The 18,129-nt window shown below is 41.3% G+C and overlaps 1 protein-coding gene across 4 annotated transcripts in view; it reads left to right on the top strand.

The window, feature by feature from the left end:
• myo16 (myosin XVI) overlaps window positions 1–18,129 on the top strand; it is a 178,879-nt gene that overhangs the window by 148,826 nt on the left and 11,924 nt on the right. For 2 of the 4 annotated variants that reach the window (XM_066686750.1, XM_066686749.1), the window contains exons 31-34: window positions 182–549; window positions 1,154–2,326; window positions 6,101–6,256; window positions 9,451–9,536. In XM_066686750.1, the coding sequence (XP_066542847.1) occupies window positions 182–549; window positions 1,154–2,326; window positions 6,101–6,256; window positions 9,451–9,536 (1,783 nt within the window). Of the gene's footprint in view, window positions 1–181; window positions 550–1,153; window positions 2,327–6,100; window positions 6,257–9,450; window positions 9,537–15,925; window positions 16,007–16,972; window positions 17,214–18,129 lie in introns of those variants that run through there. The other 2 variants (XM_066686751.1, XM_066686752.1) reach the window with 2 other exon arrangements.

The following is an 18,129-nucleotide window of genomic DNA, read 5'->3' as shown; positions in this document are numbered from 1 at the left end:
GCATGTAAATCGCAAGTGTTTTCCGTACACGGCAAATGATTCAAACGTGCAATGTGAGCTGACACCAACGCACACGACCTTCAGAATCACACAGTATAAGCCTGGCTTTAGTCATGAATATGAATAATTGAAAAACCCCAAACAAACAAACAAAACATCCTGGTGTGTATTCTGGTCTCAGGCCTGTGGAGAAGAGTGGGCGGGTGAATGAAACGCCGGGCCGTGGAGGGAGCCGGACTCTCAGACACTTCCGCTCCAGCTCTGTGCCTGTCCCCCTCGCCATGGATAACTTGGTACATTCCGGTTTTGGGCCATCAGTCAAAGCCCTGCAGACAGTGCCCAACACGAGTGAGGATGGGGGAGGTGGTGGGCTCTCGTCACCACGGAAACAGCCTCCTCCCAAACCTAAAAGGGACCCCAACACGCGTCTAAGTGCATCATATGAGGTAGTGAGTGCTGGTCTGAGCATCGCTCCCAAAGAGAGCCCTGTGGATGGCCAGGCCTCTCCCTCTGGAAGCCCCCCTAAAACCCAGCTCTCTCCCACTGACCGTATGTATAAGCCTATTACTATAAGCTACACCAATGTGCAGACCTGACTAATGAGTCTAACGAGTGTTTCTGTATACTGATTAGTAAAAACACATATGCTTGCCAACAAAATTTACTATTAGCTATATTTACTATAACCCTTAAAATGCATGTTAGTTCTGTCACCAGATACTCCAGTTTGTTAGTGACCTATCTTTTTTATTTCAAATGAAAAGTATACTGACAACCAAAAAAAGAACTGATTTATTTCATATTTCATTTCTAGTTTGAAATAGAATTGGATAAATATAATTTCATCACAAGTGTTATTTGTTCAAGTGTTCATTGTTTTTTTATGTTATGATTTTGTAATAGATTAGATTTGTTTTGGAAGTATTCAAAATATGAACATAAATGTAATATTTTGTAATTTGAAAAAAGCTGGGAATTTTTATTTTGTGAAGAAAATTAGTGTATAATATGTTAAATGATTAATATTTATTAGAATTGATTATCCCGTAGTAATGCAGTTGAATCACCATCCTCTAATTGATGCATTAAAACATGTTGATGTATCTTAGCCCCAAGAGCTCATTTTCTCATCTTGTTTTCTCTCTGGCTGCAGCTCTCTCCAAACCACGTCCTCATAGTGACGATTATAGCACAATGAAAAAGATCCCCCCTCCCAAACCCAAGCGCAGCCCCAATACTAAACTCACTGGCTCCTATGAGGAGATTTCAGCCCCTGCCCCCATGCGCCCCACTGACATGAAGCTGGCTTGCTTAGCACGTGCGGGGCACCTACTGGGTTTGGTGCAGAGGGCAGCCTCCGAGGACGGCCCACATTCAACCATGCTCAGTCTACGCCCAGGCCAAGATGAGGAGGACGTCTATATAGAGATGGTGGGAGCGTGGAGGGCTATGACCCAAGCCGAATCCCACAGCCCGGAGCAGAATGAGGCTGTTTATGAGGAAATGAAGTACTATCCCCATGAGGAGGGTGTAGCCATACCACAAGCTAAAACTGAGGTGTGTGAGCCTACACCTGCACCGTCCCAAATCATGGAAGTCAAGCGCCCAGTGGCGCTCTTGGACCACCCCAGCATGCTGGTGACGCGACAACAGAGCAAGGATGGAACATCATGTGACATTCCAGCTCCCTTTCCCAATCTCCTTCCCCACAGACCACCGCTTCTGGTTTTCCCCCCGTCCCCAGTAACATGTTCCCCAGCCTCTGACGAATCACCCCTCACTCCTTTGGAGGTCAAGAAGCTACCTGTATTTGAAACCAACCTCAACTACTCCAGCCAGGATGGTGGCAGCCCACTCTCACCCCAGTATACTCGCCAGAGAGCAGACTCCTCACCCAGTCTATCTATCCTAATGCCAGACAAATCAACGCCACCCCTCACCCCACCCCCTCCTCCTCCAGCTCCTCCCTCAGTCCCACCACCTCCCTATCGCCCACCTTCACACTTTCCGTTCCCACCTGAAGCCAGCTTCATATCCCTGACCCGGGCTGCCTCAGTGGCCAGCACCGACACCTCTAAACCATCCCATAAGGGGGGACACAGTCTAGCAGAGACTCCTCCAGGCAGTGCCAAGCCCCCTTACTCTCCGGTGAAGTCATCTCGTCCAGAGCCGCGCAGGGCCCACTCCTGCTCCTCATCACCTCTCTTATTCAACCCTGCCAATGGAAGACCCCTGACCAGTCCCCTGGATGAGCTCAACACACTCTTCAGCTCAGGACGCAGCCTGCTGCGCAAATCCACCACTGGGAGGAAGATCAGAGATAGCGGTGAGTCTAAAGCAAGGCAACATTGCAATTCACACAGGATTACTATAACCTGGACATCATTTAAATGTGTTCTATAGCATTTAAAAGCTGTCTTAATCTTCACTAATGCAGAAGCAGTCCATTTAAGTGATGGACATGATGGATTTGGACTTAGCTAAAATCCTTGAGGAATGCTGGTAAATGTAGAACTATTCTGAATTGTACTTAAGAGAGAAAGAGTGTGTGTGTGTGTGTGTGTGTTTTTGTGGTGTGGAATGCCCCTGGCCTAAAACCCTTAAAGAGCATCATTCATGGAACATCAAAGCACATGAAAACAGTATAAAGATCTGGTTTGTTCCATAGGTTTGCTCAATTTTTTAAACATTTTCCCAGCACCAGTTTGGTCACATGTGGAGACACTTGAGGGCTGCTGAAAGATGCTTTTATTGAAAAGCCCCCTTTTTTGTCGCAATGGTTTGTCCTTTCATCCAAAGCCAAACCTGGCGTTCTCCAAAAGAGTCAAGTCATTGTTGATTATAAAAACTAAATAAATAAGTAAACATTTATAGCAAAAGCCTCAGTGCTCTTTGAGCAATCATAAAAATGAAATCAGAGGGCAGAGGCTTTGGCTGTATGCTTCATCTGCTGTGGGAGAATAGTGTTACCACACTGCAGCAGTCCTGTCCAAACCCCACCATCAAACCCAGCTAGACTGCTGGGTTGCCGCTAGCATGGGACACCCTGCCATACATCCAAACAAGCCTAAATGTCAGTGGTGAAGTCTGCATCTGGAAATGTCTTGCATATTTTTGTTTGCAATGCCACATTGAAACTGATGCTTTTCTTCATGAAAAAGCCAGAGATAGCATACTGCTCTCACAATAAAAGTGTATGGTGTGTGTTGGGGGCAGGTCAAGAGTTTGTTCCCTTGCTGTGCTGAATCCAAAGCCTCCCCCTCCCCCCTCTTAACCTTTGTATTTAATTAAAGATGCTTTAGCCCCATGCTGCTCCCATCACATGGATTTATGAGCATTGGTTCACCACGACCCTGACCACGCCTTGGCTTCCCTCCCTGTGTGTATATGTGTATGTGGGTGTTTCAGAAGGTTAAGAAACTTTAAAACACACACACACACACACACACATTCGTACCCTAAATTCCTAAGCACATCTTTCCTGTAAGCTTGTGTCTGTGCCTGTGTGTGATAATTATAGCAGTGTGTTCCATTGTCAGTGGATGATCTCTGAATCAGGGCACTATTTCTCATAGGGACTGCTCCACGGGAAGCACATTTCCAACAGCACACACAGGTTCTGGAACCAGAAACCTTCACTCTGAGCTGGAACCAACGAATAGTAGGTTCTTCAGCAGGAGCTGCATAGGCAGGTCATGCTAAAGAAGCCCCAGAAAGAGCACAGAACTTCAAATAGTGATCTCATGCAGTGGAGCTCAGTGGTGTTCTGGCTAAAAGACCAACATACCAAATGGGTAAAATGAAAATGAAAACGAGAAATTACCTGTTATCCAATTTCCAATAAATACAGGAAAAATACACCGCCTGTATGTTTTCTGGATTTGTGTTTAGTGTGGCACGAGGTACGTTCTCATGTACTTGTTCACTGACAGGACTGACATGTGTATCATATAGCACAACATTCCTTGTCCAGGAAACAGGAAGTTACACCCGAGGCTGTGTTCACATGCTGCTGTATAGCTGTGGATAAGATTTTCTCCTTAATATTGTAAAATATTTGTGTCCATATAGATATTTACCCAAAAAAACTGATTTTAGGACTTGGCAATGTGCAATTAATTGAATCAGTTACCCATCATAAAATGTGCTTTTCCACCTTCATCCATCTTGTAAAGTTGTTTTAAAATGCATAACACAGAGTGTATCCATGTTGGCAGAGACTTTATATTTTATTAAACATTCTTGCCATCCAGCACATTGTATATTAAAACAAGGGTTCAGTGAGGATCAAAGGAGTCAAGAGCTCATAGCCTTATGGTCATAAACATACTTCAGCATACTTGAGTCCCAGTAGAGGCTTGCCATATCCATGCTTCCCCTTATGAATCTCCAATAAATGAACATGAACATAAAAAAAAAAAAAAAAAAAAAAAGAACCCCGGCTTTGAGCCCCACCACCTCCCCAGCCTTTCCAAATAGAAGGGGGCTGAAGGGGCACAGGGAATATTAGCAAGAGTCCCATGAATATTACATGAGCAGGAGATGATGTAGCTATGAAATATTAAATATCAAAGTCTCCCATTCTGCTGACGAGTGTGGGTCATTTCATACCGGAGTGTGTGAGAATCCCAGGAGAAATGTGTGTGTGTGTGTGTGTTTGTCCTAAGATAAATGTGTGTGACATATGAGAAGAGGAAACGACTCCTTGGCTTACGGTCCATGCACATGTGTTAATCGGCACAACATATGTGTCATCACTGTCATGCTGTTGATGGGCATGTACTGTAATAGGAAGCCTGTCTCACAGTACATACATTCTAATGCTGTGATACACTCACTCATATAGATTTTTTGGGGACAGTGGTGTTATTCTCTACACTTTTCAACCAACCTTTACAGCATATACTGCCCCCACCTCCCTTTGCAAAAAAGCAAGCATCTGTCTGGTACATGCCTCCTAGCGTGGTAACATACTGTTCCTCATTCAGCGTTATGCAGTGTTTGTCTTCGGTGGGCCTATATTGGTATATCTCTTGTAATTGATCTTACTGTATATGAACAACTGTGTTCATTCTGACATCTGTCACTGAAGCCTACACAGAGAGCAAAGAGAGCGATGGGAGGAGCCTCTCGCAATGCTTAGGTTCAGCTCCTACTTTATCAATGCTATTACCTGTCAATCATGTTGAGTGAAAGGGCTGTTCTGTGGGTGTCATGTTTCATGCCAGGTTTGATCCCCCTTGGATTTAAGCGACGGTAGCGAAATGGGGTAATTTAGTATAGAAATAGTTATGAAGGTAAATACCGTTTTGCTTCATCTTTAAATGCTCACAATATGTCTTTGTGAATTTAGGTCAATATATCTACACAGAAATCTTCAGCACGAGTAAGGGGCAATCATTAAGTTTCCAACAGCAGGTTTGAGTTTTTTTCCTTTAGAAAGCCAAAAGCCAACAAAACATTTAATTTGACCAGAAATGATTATCCCATTTGCATATGACTGTAAACTCTCTCTCTCTCTCTCTCTCTCTCTCTCTCTCTCTCTCTCTCTCTCTCTCTCTCTCTCTCTCTCTCTCTCTCTCTCTCTCCATACCACTGTTCAGTTAGACAGTTGTAGATGGTGTAAAATCTAGAACATGTTTGGATGTCCAGTTGGTACAGAAATGGAGGTCACAGGAGCTGCCTGAGAGCACGCTGAAATGGAAACAGGGTCTGATGGCAGTGTTTTGAGGGGCAGCTGCCCCCTGTGCTAAATCCATCCCTGTGGCGGTCAGATCTAAGCAGGCCTTCATGCCACGCAGCTTAACACCAGCCCCTCCTGCTTCCGCTGCTTTCTTCTCTGGCGTCAGCATGAGAGGTCCATCACTTTGCAGCTGCTGTAGCCCTGGGTCCTTCATGGCTAGAGGCAGCAGGTGTTAGCTTAGCATTTCATCCACTTCCGCTCATTACATGTCTCACATGTACACACACACACACACACACACACCAAGGGTCTGTCATCAGATGTATGTCAGGACTGCAAATGTTTGACTGAAATTTTGGAATTTCAAAAGTAGACTAAAAGACACATCTTAGTGATCTGTCTCTGTTTTACTTTTAGCAGGTTTCTCCAACTCCAACATGAACCTACCAGGACGAGAGGAACAAGGACCAACCTCCTCATCCTCACAGCTGCAGGACAAAAATGCCAACAACCACACCTCACCCAACTCACCCAGTGCTACCCCGATTGAAAACGGCAACCAGATCTCCAATGGTAAACATATGGTGGTTAAACGTAGTAATAGGTAGACATGAACAAGGGTAGGTACTAGTGTTTGCTGGAACTGCCAGAAGCTACATTCCTATGATAAACTTTAGCCTCTTGTCTAATTACTTTTTTTTCCTTTCATTTAATTTTAAAGAGAAGTTAGCATGTAAGTGAAGATTCATTCATTCATTCATTCATTCATTATCTTTTTTGGTTAAATAATTGTAAGAAAAAATAATAATAATAATGAGCCATAACTTTTGCACAGGCTGTTTTTGATTTACAGAAATATTAAATTCCAGAATTAAGGGTTCTCATATTTTGCATAGGGCGGCACAGTGGCGCAGCAGGTAGTGTCACAGTCACACAGCTCCAGGGACCTGGAGGTTGTGGGCTCGATTCCCGCTCTGGGTGACTTTCTGTGAGGAGTTAGTGTGTTCTCCCTGTGTCCGCGTGGGTTTCCTCCGGGTGCTCCGGTTTCCTCCCACAGTCCAAAAACACACGTTGCAGGTGGATTGGCGACTCAAAAGTGTCCATAGGTGTGAGTGAATGTGTGTGTGTGTGTGTGTGTGTGTGTGTGTGTGTGTGTGTGTGTGTGTGTGTGTGTGTGTGTGTGTGTGTGTGTGTATCTGTGTTGCCCGGTGAAGGACTGGTGCCCCCTCCAGGGTGTATTCCAGTATATCTGTAAGCGCTTACAGATAATGAATGAATGAATGAATATTTTGCATCTGATTGTATATCTCTATGGACAGTTTCAAATGCAGTGAAAATCATAAGGAAAATCCAGAATATACTGTATGTATAAAGAGTAAAATAATATTAAATAATCATTCAAATATATTTGACTATTAATACAAATATATATATATATATATATATATATATATATATATATATATATATATATAGTGTTAGGCCCTGCTCTTTACACAATTGCTTAACCTTGACCAAACTGACCACGACATTTGGCGCGGAAAAGAGTGATGGAGACAGGTCTGTCTGTGAGGTTTGTGGGGATGTTGGAATAAAAGTGCCTGAAAGAGAGAAAAGGTGGCAGAATGAGGGCAGGAATAGACAGTGAATGAATGAGTGTGCAGAACACACCCAGAGTGAGATTCGGGTAGAGGCAGTGGGGACAGACATGGGGAAATGAAGTGAGCTGACCCAGAAGCTATCAGTGAGGCAGCGTGTGATTAGTGTAAAAGGCCCTGGAGTTGATAAAGTGCTCATCCTAAGAGCAATCTGTCCAGCCAGGGTCTCTCTTTGTGTCTGCCTGTCTGTCAAGAACACTCCATCTCCTGCACTTTTTTGCTAATATCTCAGGGTAAGGTGGAGACTTTCTTCAGATTCTTCTTGATTGCATTCATTTTTTACAACCCCAATTCCAATGAAGTTGGGACATTGTGTAAAACAAATAAAAACAGAATACGAAGATTTGCAAATCCTTTCAACTAATATTCAATTGAATACAGTACAAAGAAAAAAAATATTTAATGTACAAACAGATAAACTTATTATTTTGCAAATATTTACTAAATTTGAATTTGAGGCCTGCAACACATTCCAAAAGAGTTGGGACAGGGGCATGTTTACCACTGTGTTACATCACCTTTCTTTTTAACAACACTCAGTAAGCATTTGGGAACTGAGGACACTAATTGTTGAAGCTTTGTATGTGGAATTCTTTCCCATTCTTGCTCGATGTACAACTTCAGTTGCTCAACAGTTCGGGGTCTCCGTTTGTCAAATTTTGAGCTTCATAATGCACCACACATTTCCAGACAGGTCTGGAATGCAGGCAGGCCAGTCTAGTACCCGCACTCTTTTACTACGAAGCCACACTGTTGTAAAACAAGTAGAATGTGGCTTGGCATTGTCTTGCTGAAATAAGCAGGGACGTCCTTGAAAAAAGACATTGCTTGGGTGGCAGAATATGTTGCTCCAAAACCTGTATGTACCTTTCAGCATTAATGGTACTTTCACAGATGTGCAAGTAACCCATGACATAGGCAATAACACACCCCCATACCATCAGAGATGCAGGATTTGGAACTTTGCACAGATAACAATCCGGACAGTCCTTTTCCTCTTTAGCCTGGAGGACACAACGTCCGTGATTTCCAAAAACAATTTGAAATGTGTCCTCGTCAGACCACAGGACACTTTTCCACTTTGTGTCAGTTCATTTCAGATGAGCTCAGGCCCAGAGAAGCTGGCGGCGTTTCTGGGTGTTGTTGATATATGGCTTTCGCTTTGCATGGTAGAGTTTTAACTTGCATTTGTAGATGGAGCGACAAACTATGTTCACTCACAGTGGTTTTCTGAAGTGTTCCTGAGCCCATGTGGTAGGAACCATTACAGAATAATGTCTGTTTTGAATGCAGAGCCACCTGAGGAATCGAAGGTCATGGGCATTCAATGTTGGTTTTTGGCATCGCCACTAACTTGCAGAGATTTCTCCACATTCTCTGAATCTTTTTACATTATAGACTGTAGATGATGAAATCCCTAAATTCCTGCAATTGTACATTGAGAAACATTGTTCTTAAGCTGTTGGACGATTTGCTCACACAGTTGTTCACAAAGTGAATGTCCTTGCTTGTGAATGACTGAGCCCTTCAGGGATGCTCCCTTTATACCCAATCATGACACACCTGTATCCAATTAACCTGTTCACCTGTGGAATGTCCCAAAAAAGTGTTTTTTGAGCATTCCCACAGTCCAAAAACACACGTTGGTATGTGGATTGGCGACTCAAAAGTGTCCGTAGGTGTGAGTGTGTGAGTGAATGTGTGTGTGTCTGTGTTGCCCTGTGAAGGACTGGCGCCCCCTCCAGGGTGTATTCCCGCCTTGCGCCCAATGATTCCAGGTAGGCTCTGGACCCACCGCGACCCTGAATTGGATAAGCGGTTACAGATAATGAATGAATGAGTCTCATAATCTCTGGTGCCAAAAACCTTTGCACTGTAGCGTGTGTAAATATATATATATATATATATATATATATATATATATATATATATATATATATATATATATATATATATATATATATATGTATGTATGTATGTATGTATGTATGTATGTATGTATGTATTCTTTCAAATCAAAGATTATTGAACAGGCCATTGCAGCGTTGGCCAAGGTATAGTGTCTCTTTCTAGTCTCATATAACAATATGCTTCTAACTGTTTGAACAGGGACACTGGAAGATGAGGGACACCACAAGTCAAATGCATCCAGTGCCTCCACACTGCACAGACATATGGACAGCCATCACACACAGGTATATGTGAACTCTTTATTAAAGATTTTAATATAAAATGAATTCCAAAATGGGCCAACATTTTTAATTTGAATGCATTAGCCTTCTTGCCGTGCAGAGCAAGGTAACAGTATAGAACATTGTGTGGATAAATAGGATGCTACCCTTTGTTTATAAAGCTAAATATTAGTGTGACAAAGGAGCAGCAAATTAACGAGGGGGAAAATTTAATGACTGCATACCATATTTAGCTTTTATTCACACGGTCCTTGCTTTTCTCTTTGTCACCTATGTATGTTTTTGATTATTTCACTGTTTGACCTGTTCCATGTATATGACCTTGGGTATGTTTAATTGTTATTAAAGACCTGCTTATCCTAAGTTTCTTCTGAAAAGAGGGGTTATTGTCAGGGATGGGGGTTAGATTGGATGACTGGTTCTGAAACACAAACACAAGGTGCTTCATCATTCCAGGGAATGCAGTTGAACTGCAGTTGTTCTTGGAGGTTTTGTACCCCTGTTGCTAGACATTGTCTATTGAGATATTGAGGTGCTCTAAAGTGTTCCTTTTGGTTGGCAGTACCTCTTAAAAAAATAAAAAAAGTAATAATAACCATTAGATACTTGCCATATAGTGCTGGTTTAAAACAGACAGTGGATGTAGTGTATCTATGCAGTACACTTGTATACATTAACAGCCCTTTGTTAACCACCTCTTTAGGGCAGTGATTGTTTCCAATGACTCCTCTACAGTGGCACAGGTAATTATGGGTAATGAAAGTGAGATTGGTCTCAAGTCCTCTAAGGCCCATCACTCAGACAGATGATTTGAGAGGGAGCTTATCTAGAGATCATTGTCAGGTCACTTCATCAAATGTAGAAAGCACCTAAGAAAGGGGCAGTGTTCCCAGCTCCACATCCTCAGCGCACACGCACGCACATGCCAACACTCCGTCCAAAGCTATCCTCATCTGCCTCCTCACACACTGTGTACAGAGAGGAAGCTGATGCTCACACTATTTAACCGTAATGAATGCAAGCTTTCCAGCAGAGTATCTACATCTCATGTTCTCTTTCTCCTTCATATACGTTCTTTAACTGTCTTTTTTACACATCGTTAATTTTTCTATTACCTTTTACTTGTTATGCACACGCGTGCACACACACGGCATCAATGGCATCTTTACTGTAACAGAAGAAAAGGAATCCAGAATGTGAAGATTCATAACATGAAAAATTCTGTTGTAAAATAAAGAAGAAAAAAAATCCTTAGTGGACGTGACAATATAGCTATATGTGATCTCGAGGCCTGTCAGACACACACATGGGCAGAATATTAGGCTGTATCTTAACATCTGGGATTACATGACACATGCTTGGTGACAAGTATGACACCTGTCAAATGTAATATGTGGCTTATAGCTAGGGACCTGAATGTTCCCTATCTGCCACGTTGACTGGTGGATTTGAAGCTGCAGTCCTGTCCTTCGTGACATGTCATATTCTCTTCCTGTACGCAAGTGTCCCTGTCAGAGCAATGGCTATTTTAAGAGAGCTGACATAGTAGGCAGACATGTAGATTGTGATGATGGGGGGTCATAATTAATGATCAGATACGGTACATGCAATCATGTTAACCCTCTAAATTACAGTACACTAGTTAGGTTTACTAGATGATACTCAAGGCAGGTGATATGGTCACTCGCTAACAGCTTGGGTAGTGTGTTCATGTTTGGTGGCTGTCAGATTCACCTCGCATAAGCCTAGGTGCTCCAAAAAGAGTTTCAAAATATACATGCTAAAAGATACAGCTTTCACACCAACACTGACATTTTAATATTATGACTTTACATTCGCAAAGCCGTGTACACAATACACATCTCATCCAAAGCGCTAACAGTTTCTCACCCACACAGACAAGGCAGAGTCACATTAATGAGTGTGTACTTTATAGTGATGGTGAATCTTTGTCTATGTTTTTATGCCCTACTGAGGCTGCTGTCTGTCTGGGCGTATTATCTACACCTCCCTGCTGTGGGCCTCGTATTATGCAATGTGTGCTAAGCTGTAATGATTTATGAGCATGTGCACTATGTAGGTCAGTTTGCTCTCTCTGGCACTTAGGTGTTCTTTCACGTAATGTGTGTATGTCTAGGATGCCCGCATGGGGCACTTGTCATCGAATGTAAAGCGCCACATTAGGTAAGCAGTTATCATGAGCCATAATTACAGCTGTATACCTGAGTGGATAGGTGATATTTATTCTTTCTTTCTTTCTCTCTCTCTCTGTCTCTCGAGTATGTTTTGTTATATGAGCTTGTAGATGGAGAGAAGTGGATTGTTTACCTAGTACAAGAGAGTAATGTGTCCTAGTTTCTCAATGATGGCCTCAGAGTCCTGTGTTACCAATGCAGCAGGAGCTATCCTTTGCTAAGACTGAATGAAGCCTGTCATTATTCTAATGAACTGACAAACACATTGTGTAATGACATAGCCTGCGTCTTATGTAAGCTCCTAGCTGGCACGCTTGGTGTGAAGCAGTTACAGGTACATTTCAGGGGCAAAAACAAGCTGTGGGGTTTTAGTATTCTGAGTTGGAATGTTGACCCGCTTTCTGATTCTCTTTTTCTTTACTGAAGCTGAAGTCTAATACTATGAGTAACAATTATGTACTCATTTATGACTCATCATATAAGCATTATACACATTTTATAAAGATGTGTAATATTCATACTTATTTATTAATTACAAGTTGTCCAAAATGTGTAGTTAAGATTGTATTCACTCTCTTGTAGAATGGTTCTTCTGAAATCTGTGGCAGCTTTTACCCTTCTGTGAAGGCTTTAATCTAGATATTAGAACACCTCTTTGATGAATTGATCGCATTTAGCCACAGGAACCTTAGTGAGGTCAGGTCCAGATGCTGAATTAGTTTTTTTTATTATTAATTTTTATACCACTCCAGCTGACACTTGACATTGGCTATGGTGACCTTAGACTTGTGTTCAGTCTGTTTGCTGAGTTAATCACCAGTGTCAGCAAAGGGAGTGCTAAGAGTGGAGTGAATTGACTAATTAGAAGCATTATCTGGACTTCTGGATGTAAAAACAATAGAATTTACTATAAAGTGAACCTGCTCATGTTTTAAAAAAATAAAAATTCAGAATGGCAGGCACATTGTTTAGTTTTCTATCTCTGTATTACAAGATCAAGGCCAAAGAGTTCTTATGTTTTCCAGTCTTTTCCTGAAACTCATGCACCACTTGGCTTTGTTGTGTTATTTTAGGAGGCGTATTGAACATTTCACTAGTGATACACAAGCCTGTCCCGCCTCTAGGGACACACAATGCCACAAGCTCTCCAGTTACCATATCCCCTTCATCCTTTTGCTCTATCACATGATAGGGTCTGGGTCACATGACTGACCGGAAATCAGGAAGTCCTCCCTGTCCAGTGAGAAGTCAGAGACAAGGCCTTAAAAAAGGCCATCTTAAACGATAAACATGTCGTACAGTTGCACTCGTCTCCTGCGCTTTAAATAAAGCTTCAATTATTCAAGTGCCCTATGAAATATTAACAGTTACAGAATCACCCTCTACTGAGGCAAGCGATCTAAACTCAGGCGCTCTGAAACAGGACACTCCTGTACCGAGCTATATAAGCCGGGGGGCATTCTCCTTCACGAGAAATGCTCAGCCCTGTTGGTAACTCTAAACTTGCTTTTTAAAGCTAAGCCTTTGCCAGGCACACACAAACACAACATTTATAGATGCATGTACATAGTGTTATATTGTATCTCTCTAAAGAACAGTGTCCCTTTTTACATTTCTTCAGCTTTCCATTTTACTGCATCATTTATACACATCAGCTGCACAACCCATGTGTTACAGCTGAGGTCTCAGTATAAAATAGCTGCCATATTGGAGTCCTACTCATGACACAAAACGCACAACTCAGATATAAACTGTGATATTTACATTGATTTATTGTTTCTGTCAACACTTTAGTCCATATTTAGAACTTAAAGTGAAAGAAATATAAATATGGATCCCTGACCCAATTATCTGTGTCACATTTGTAAACAGAGCTGTGGTGGTCTCCTTCAGCAGGGGAAGGGGAGCTTGGTCTGCGTCCCAAAGTAGCACCACACTCCCTACATAGTGTGCATCACAGATAACAAAACTAATAATATTGCTCATAGACAGTAATTAGATGCAAATTTTACAGGGAATAGTGAAAGTTATAGCTTGCTACAAAAAAAACTACATGACACTGTACTCTATGGAGGATTTGCTGCGGTGTGGAAAAGACTCTCACTAACAAGGAAAACTACTTTATTAAATTTTAGGCCAAAACTCTATCCTCCAAATATCTATTCCACTCTCAAAGCACAGGGACAGCAGGATCTGACTATTTACCCTGTAAACGGGGAAAAGCTGAAACACAGGAATATGTGGCTTTAGTCTATAGTTTTTTACATGTTAAAACAGAACACATGTGAAATAACACAAATTACTGAAGGTTGTATGTGATCTGTATGAATAACTCATTTAGAAGAGTACAGAGAAACGCATTAGAGTCTGACAGGCTAACATTAAATTGTATGATAAAATGCTAATATGGCTAACAGATTTTAATAGTATTTTCCTCCTCATTATACTACACTCTGGGATAATTTATGCCCCTGGTGTAAAGAGGTGGTGGGTGTCTTTGCTTCTGATTGTTTTAAGACTCTCTCCAGCACAGGTAGATGAGCTGTGTATGAGGATAAATGTATTCATTTTCCCATTCATTTACATTATTTCTGCACTCTGAAACCAGACAATTGGTCCCCAAAATGGCGTTCATGTCAAAATAATCAAAAAGTGACTGCTACCTATGAATAAATTGGGGATGTTTTGTCTCCTCTTGTGAAGTTACTATTTTGGAGATATATGATATTGTTTCTTGTGTGTAATAGAGGCTGGAACTCTTTCATTGGCCTTTCAAAAGGACAAATATATCCCAAATCATCTGTACTTCTTGTTTTGATGTGGGTGTGTGATAATAGCAGGTTGTTGTTTCATTTTCTTAATGATTCTAGGCATTGCTAAAAAAAAAGCACCTATTCATCATCATCAGTGTTTGAATTCAAGCTCATTATTCTTTAAGTCCTAAGTTCAATATACTAGTGTCTGAAATATACACAAAGAAAGTACACTTTGCTAATACTTATTCGTTTATGCTGCATCATGCAAACAAGACATACCCCGTTAAAATTACTGTACCTTCAACAGTCAACCCATTGCTCATGGGACCTGGCTTAAAGAAAGCCATATGGCAATAGAAACATGTTCCACTTCCATTACTCAACTCTAACCCCAGCAGAGGTCAACTTCAGAAAGACTCTCTAGCCTATAATACCCTTATGGCACTCGGAAGCAGGAAATGGCCTTTTAATGCAAAGTCTCCTTCCTCGCCTCTAATGTTCCCTGGCAACATGTCTGCTTCATATATCAGTAGCCAGCCTGCCTATACCACATGTCTCCATTCACACACCACATCCGCTTGTCATTGATCTCTGTTGTAAAAAATACTATATAAATAAACCAATGAAAAATAAGACCTGCCGAATATTTTGATGATTATTTATTGATTGGCACTGAGATAATGAACAAAGGGGGAACACTCCATCCTTCTCTGTGTTCCGATTCTGAGGAGAATTCCCGAGAGGCGTGTGAAGGACAGCTGGAGAAACAAAGTGTTCCCATTCATCCCTTTCACTAATGGAAGAGTCTAGTGCTTCCTGTCCCAGAAGATGATGCTCCACAGCCTTAGTGTAATCTATTATGTCAGAATTTCTCAACATCTCAAAGTCAAAAAGTGCATGACTTTCTCTGCTGTGAATTTTAGGAGCAGAAGTGAAACTAGCACAACAAACAACTGAAGGGTCGACTTTGGCATAAATTTGGTTGCCCAAATAATTTGGGTGGTTGTCATTTTTCATATGCATTGTTTTTACTAATAAATGATTACTTTTAATATTACATGAGCTATTAAACTCTTCTCTGTGAATCTTTATGTGACAATGACAAGATTAACCACAGCACATCTTTTAGCAGTAGCTCACGTATGTTATGCCTTTGTTTGAATAGTGTTGAGTGTGTCAATCTTACTAATGACTACAAGTGTTTTAATCTGCCTTTACTTGAATAAATGTGTAACCTGGCTGCCTTAAGACTGAGATGCCCATTAATTAATACACGAGTCAACAGAAGAATGTGTCTCATAAATTACCACTTTTACTATTACTATTTGAAGTTTGAGGGCAGCCATGTTGCTTGAATTCAAGTTGAAACATCAGATCATTTTTGCAGGTCTTCTGTCTCTCTTCCTCTAAAGGCTTTGTCTTTCTCTTTCCTCTCTTCCAGAGGGGGCACCTCAACTTCTCGCCCTTTGGTGCAGGGGCGGCGCTGTAGCTGGGGCATGGGTAGTGTCTTTGTGGGGATGGGGTGAGTCTGCTCGACTGGCCGGCACCTCATTGGCTCCCCTTTAGCCCTGCGCTCCACCTGAGCCATGCCCACTTTTTCATCATGTTGTTAGGAAACTGCAGCTCTGTGCTCTTGCCACAAGCTTATTTGATGCTTTATAGCCTCATGTCTGTCAGTAAAGTCCATTTGAAATGGATTTCACTTGGAGCTCTATTGCTAATGAACAGTGGTATTTTACTGTGAGGAATAGAAATAAGAAATAAGCAATGATCTGCAATAAGTAACAAACTCATAGGCCTGTACCTTTGTTCTGGCTAAATGTACTTTAAAGCCCAAGACTGAAGTGGTCAATAGACTCTGACACTGCAAGTTTATGAAATATTTCGGAACTGTCATTGTTCTTAAGTGACACCTACATAAGCTTTTCATGACAACCGACATAAACTTACATATATGTCTACAGACTTATTCCAGACTGAAGCTTCAATTTTCAGGTGTCTAGCGTGAAAGATAGCTCTTATGAAAGCGAAGGTTGTTGGCATAAGCCTTCATTAATGTTTATATAGGTTTATGACCTTTGTTATGAAAGGTGTTTTTAGCGTTCAGATTTTTGGCTTACAGCTAAGTATTTCTGGATATTTTTAGCAGTTATATAAATTATCAGTGTTTTTGGGATTACAGTTAACTTTTTTTTATTGGTCTGTTAATCATAAAGGAGTGGTCTCTCTTAAAAGCTACATGGATGTGTATATACACAGAAGGACAGAGGTATTCTTGTTCCTGTCACTGACCAAACAAAAAAAGACAAATGAGCTGCAGTTTTTTACTCCTGTGCCTGCTTTTCCCACTGCTGCTGTCACTCTTTCTTTGCTGACTCCATAGCAGTTCCGCTCAAGCTTTCATTCAATCAGTTCCTCCTTTGAGTTCTTTTCTCTGCTTTATTAATTTATTTATGCCTGAGACAGAGGCTCTTTATGCCCTTTATAGAATTTACCCACATGCTGAGATGCCTATTGTTGCCTGCTGAATCATGCCTTATGTGAGCAGAAGCTTCGAGCCACATCTCTGCTCTGACTCAAACGATTAAGAAACAACACAGCAGTGATGTCTGCCAAATGCACCATTGGGTATATGGCCTACAAGAGCTTTGAACAAATGAAAATTTATGGCATCTGTATGTAGTGAGGAAGGTAAGAATTCAGACAAATACATGTTTTAGATACTTAATGAGAGGTTTATGGGATTACACGCATGAAAGACTGTTTATAGCAGGAGCACGTATTTGTTAGCATATGTTTGGACACCTTTGGTCAAAATACATATTATGGTTTTTTGTTTTTTTCTCTAAATGGATATGTATTAACATATACAAGAAACAAACAAAAAACCTCAATATGCCATAATATTGGCAGTGGCCACTATTGAGCTAAAATATTAAAATGACCTCCATGTTTAAGCACTTGTTCACTTTATTAGCCCCACTGACCACAAAGCTGCACTTTGTAGTTCTACAATTAGACTGGAATCTATCTGTTAGCCCCAATTTAGCCTGTTCTTTAGACATCAGGACCCCCATAGGCCTCTCACAGAGCACATGTTATTTGAGAGGTAGATAAATCTCAGCTTGGCATGACACTAAAATTGTGCTAGGGTGTAGGTGTGTGTTGTACTGGTATGCATTGATCAGAGAGAGCAGTGTGGCAGCACCAAGGAGGTTATTTTAATGTTTCGGCTCACTGACTGTATCATTTTATCTTCTATTCAGCAAATACACAGCACGATTTACAGCACTGAGTGTGTTCTCCTTACAGAATTTGTACATTTATTTATTTATTTATTATTTTATTTCCATTAACCAGGGACTTTCATTATAAATCCCATGTTCACCTTGTAGTATGTGCAAATGTTAAAGATGATGAGACATTTCAAGTCCTATACTCATCCTCACCTCCCACTTTCCTGGCCCTTTTCCTGAGTCCTTAGTGAACCCTGTACCTAGTGTACTTCACTCCTCAGTGTAATATAAGGTTTGGTATTACCCTGTGCTGAACTGACTCAGGTAACGTCCTACCTTGTCCTGAATTGTCCTGTGAAAGCAAGCTTTTTTCAGATCTGTCCTGCACTGACCTGGCAAGCTGATACAC

This window comes from Hoplias malabaricus, chromosome 12, assembly GCF_029633855.1.
Source record: "Hoplias malabaricus isolate fHopMal1 chromosome 12, fHopMal1.hap1, whole genome shotgun sequence".
In the NCBI taxonomy this organism is placed as follows: domain Eukaryota; kingdom Metazoa; phylum Chordata; class Actinopteri; order Characiformes; family Erythrinidae; genus Hoplias; species Hoplias malabaricus.
This window is presented reverse-complemented; position numbering and strand designations above follow the sequence as displayed.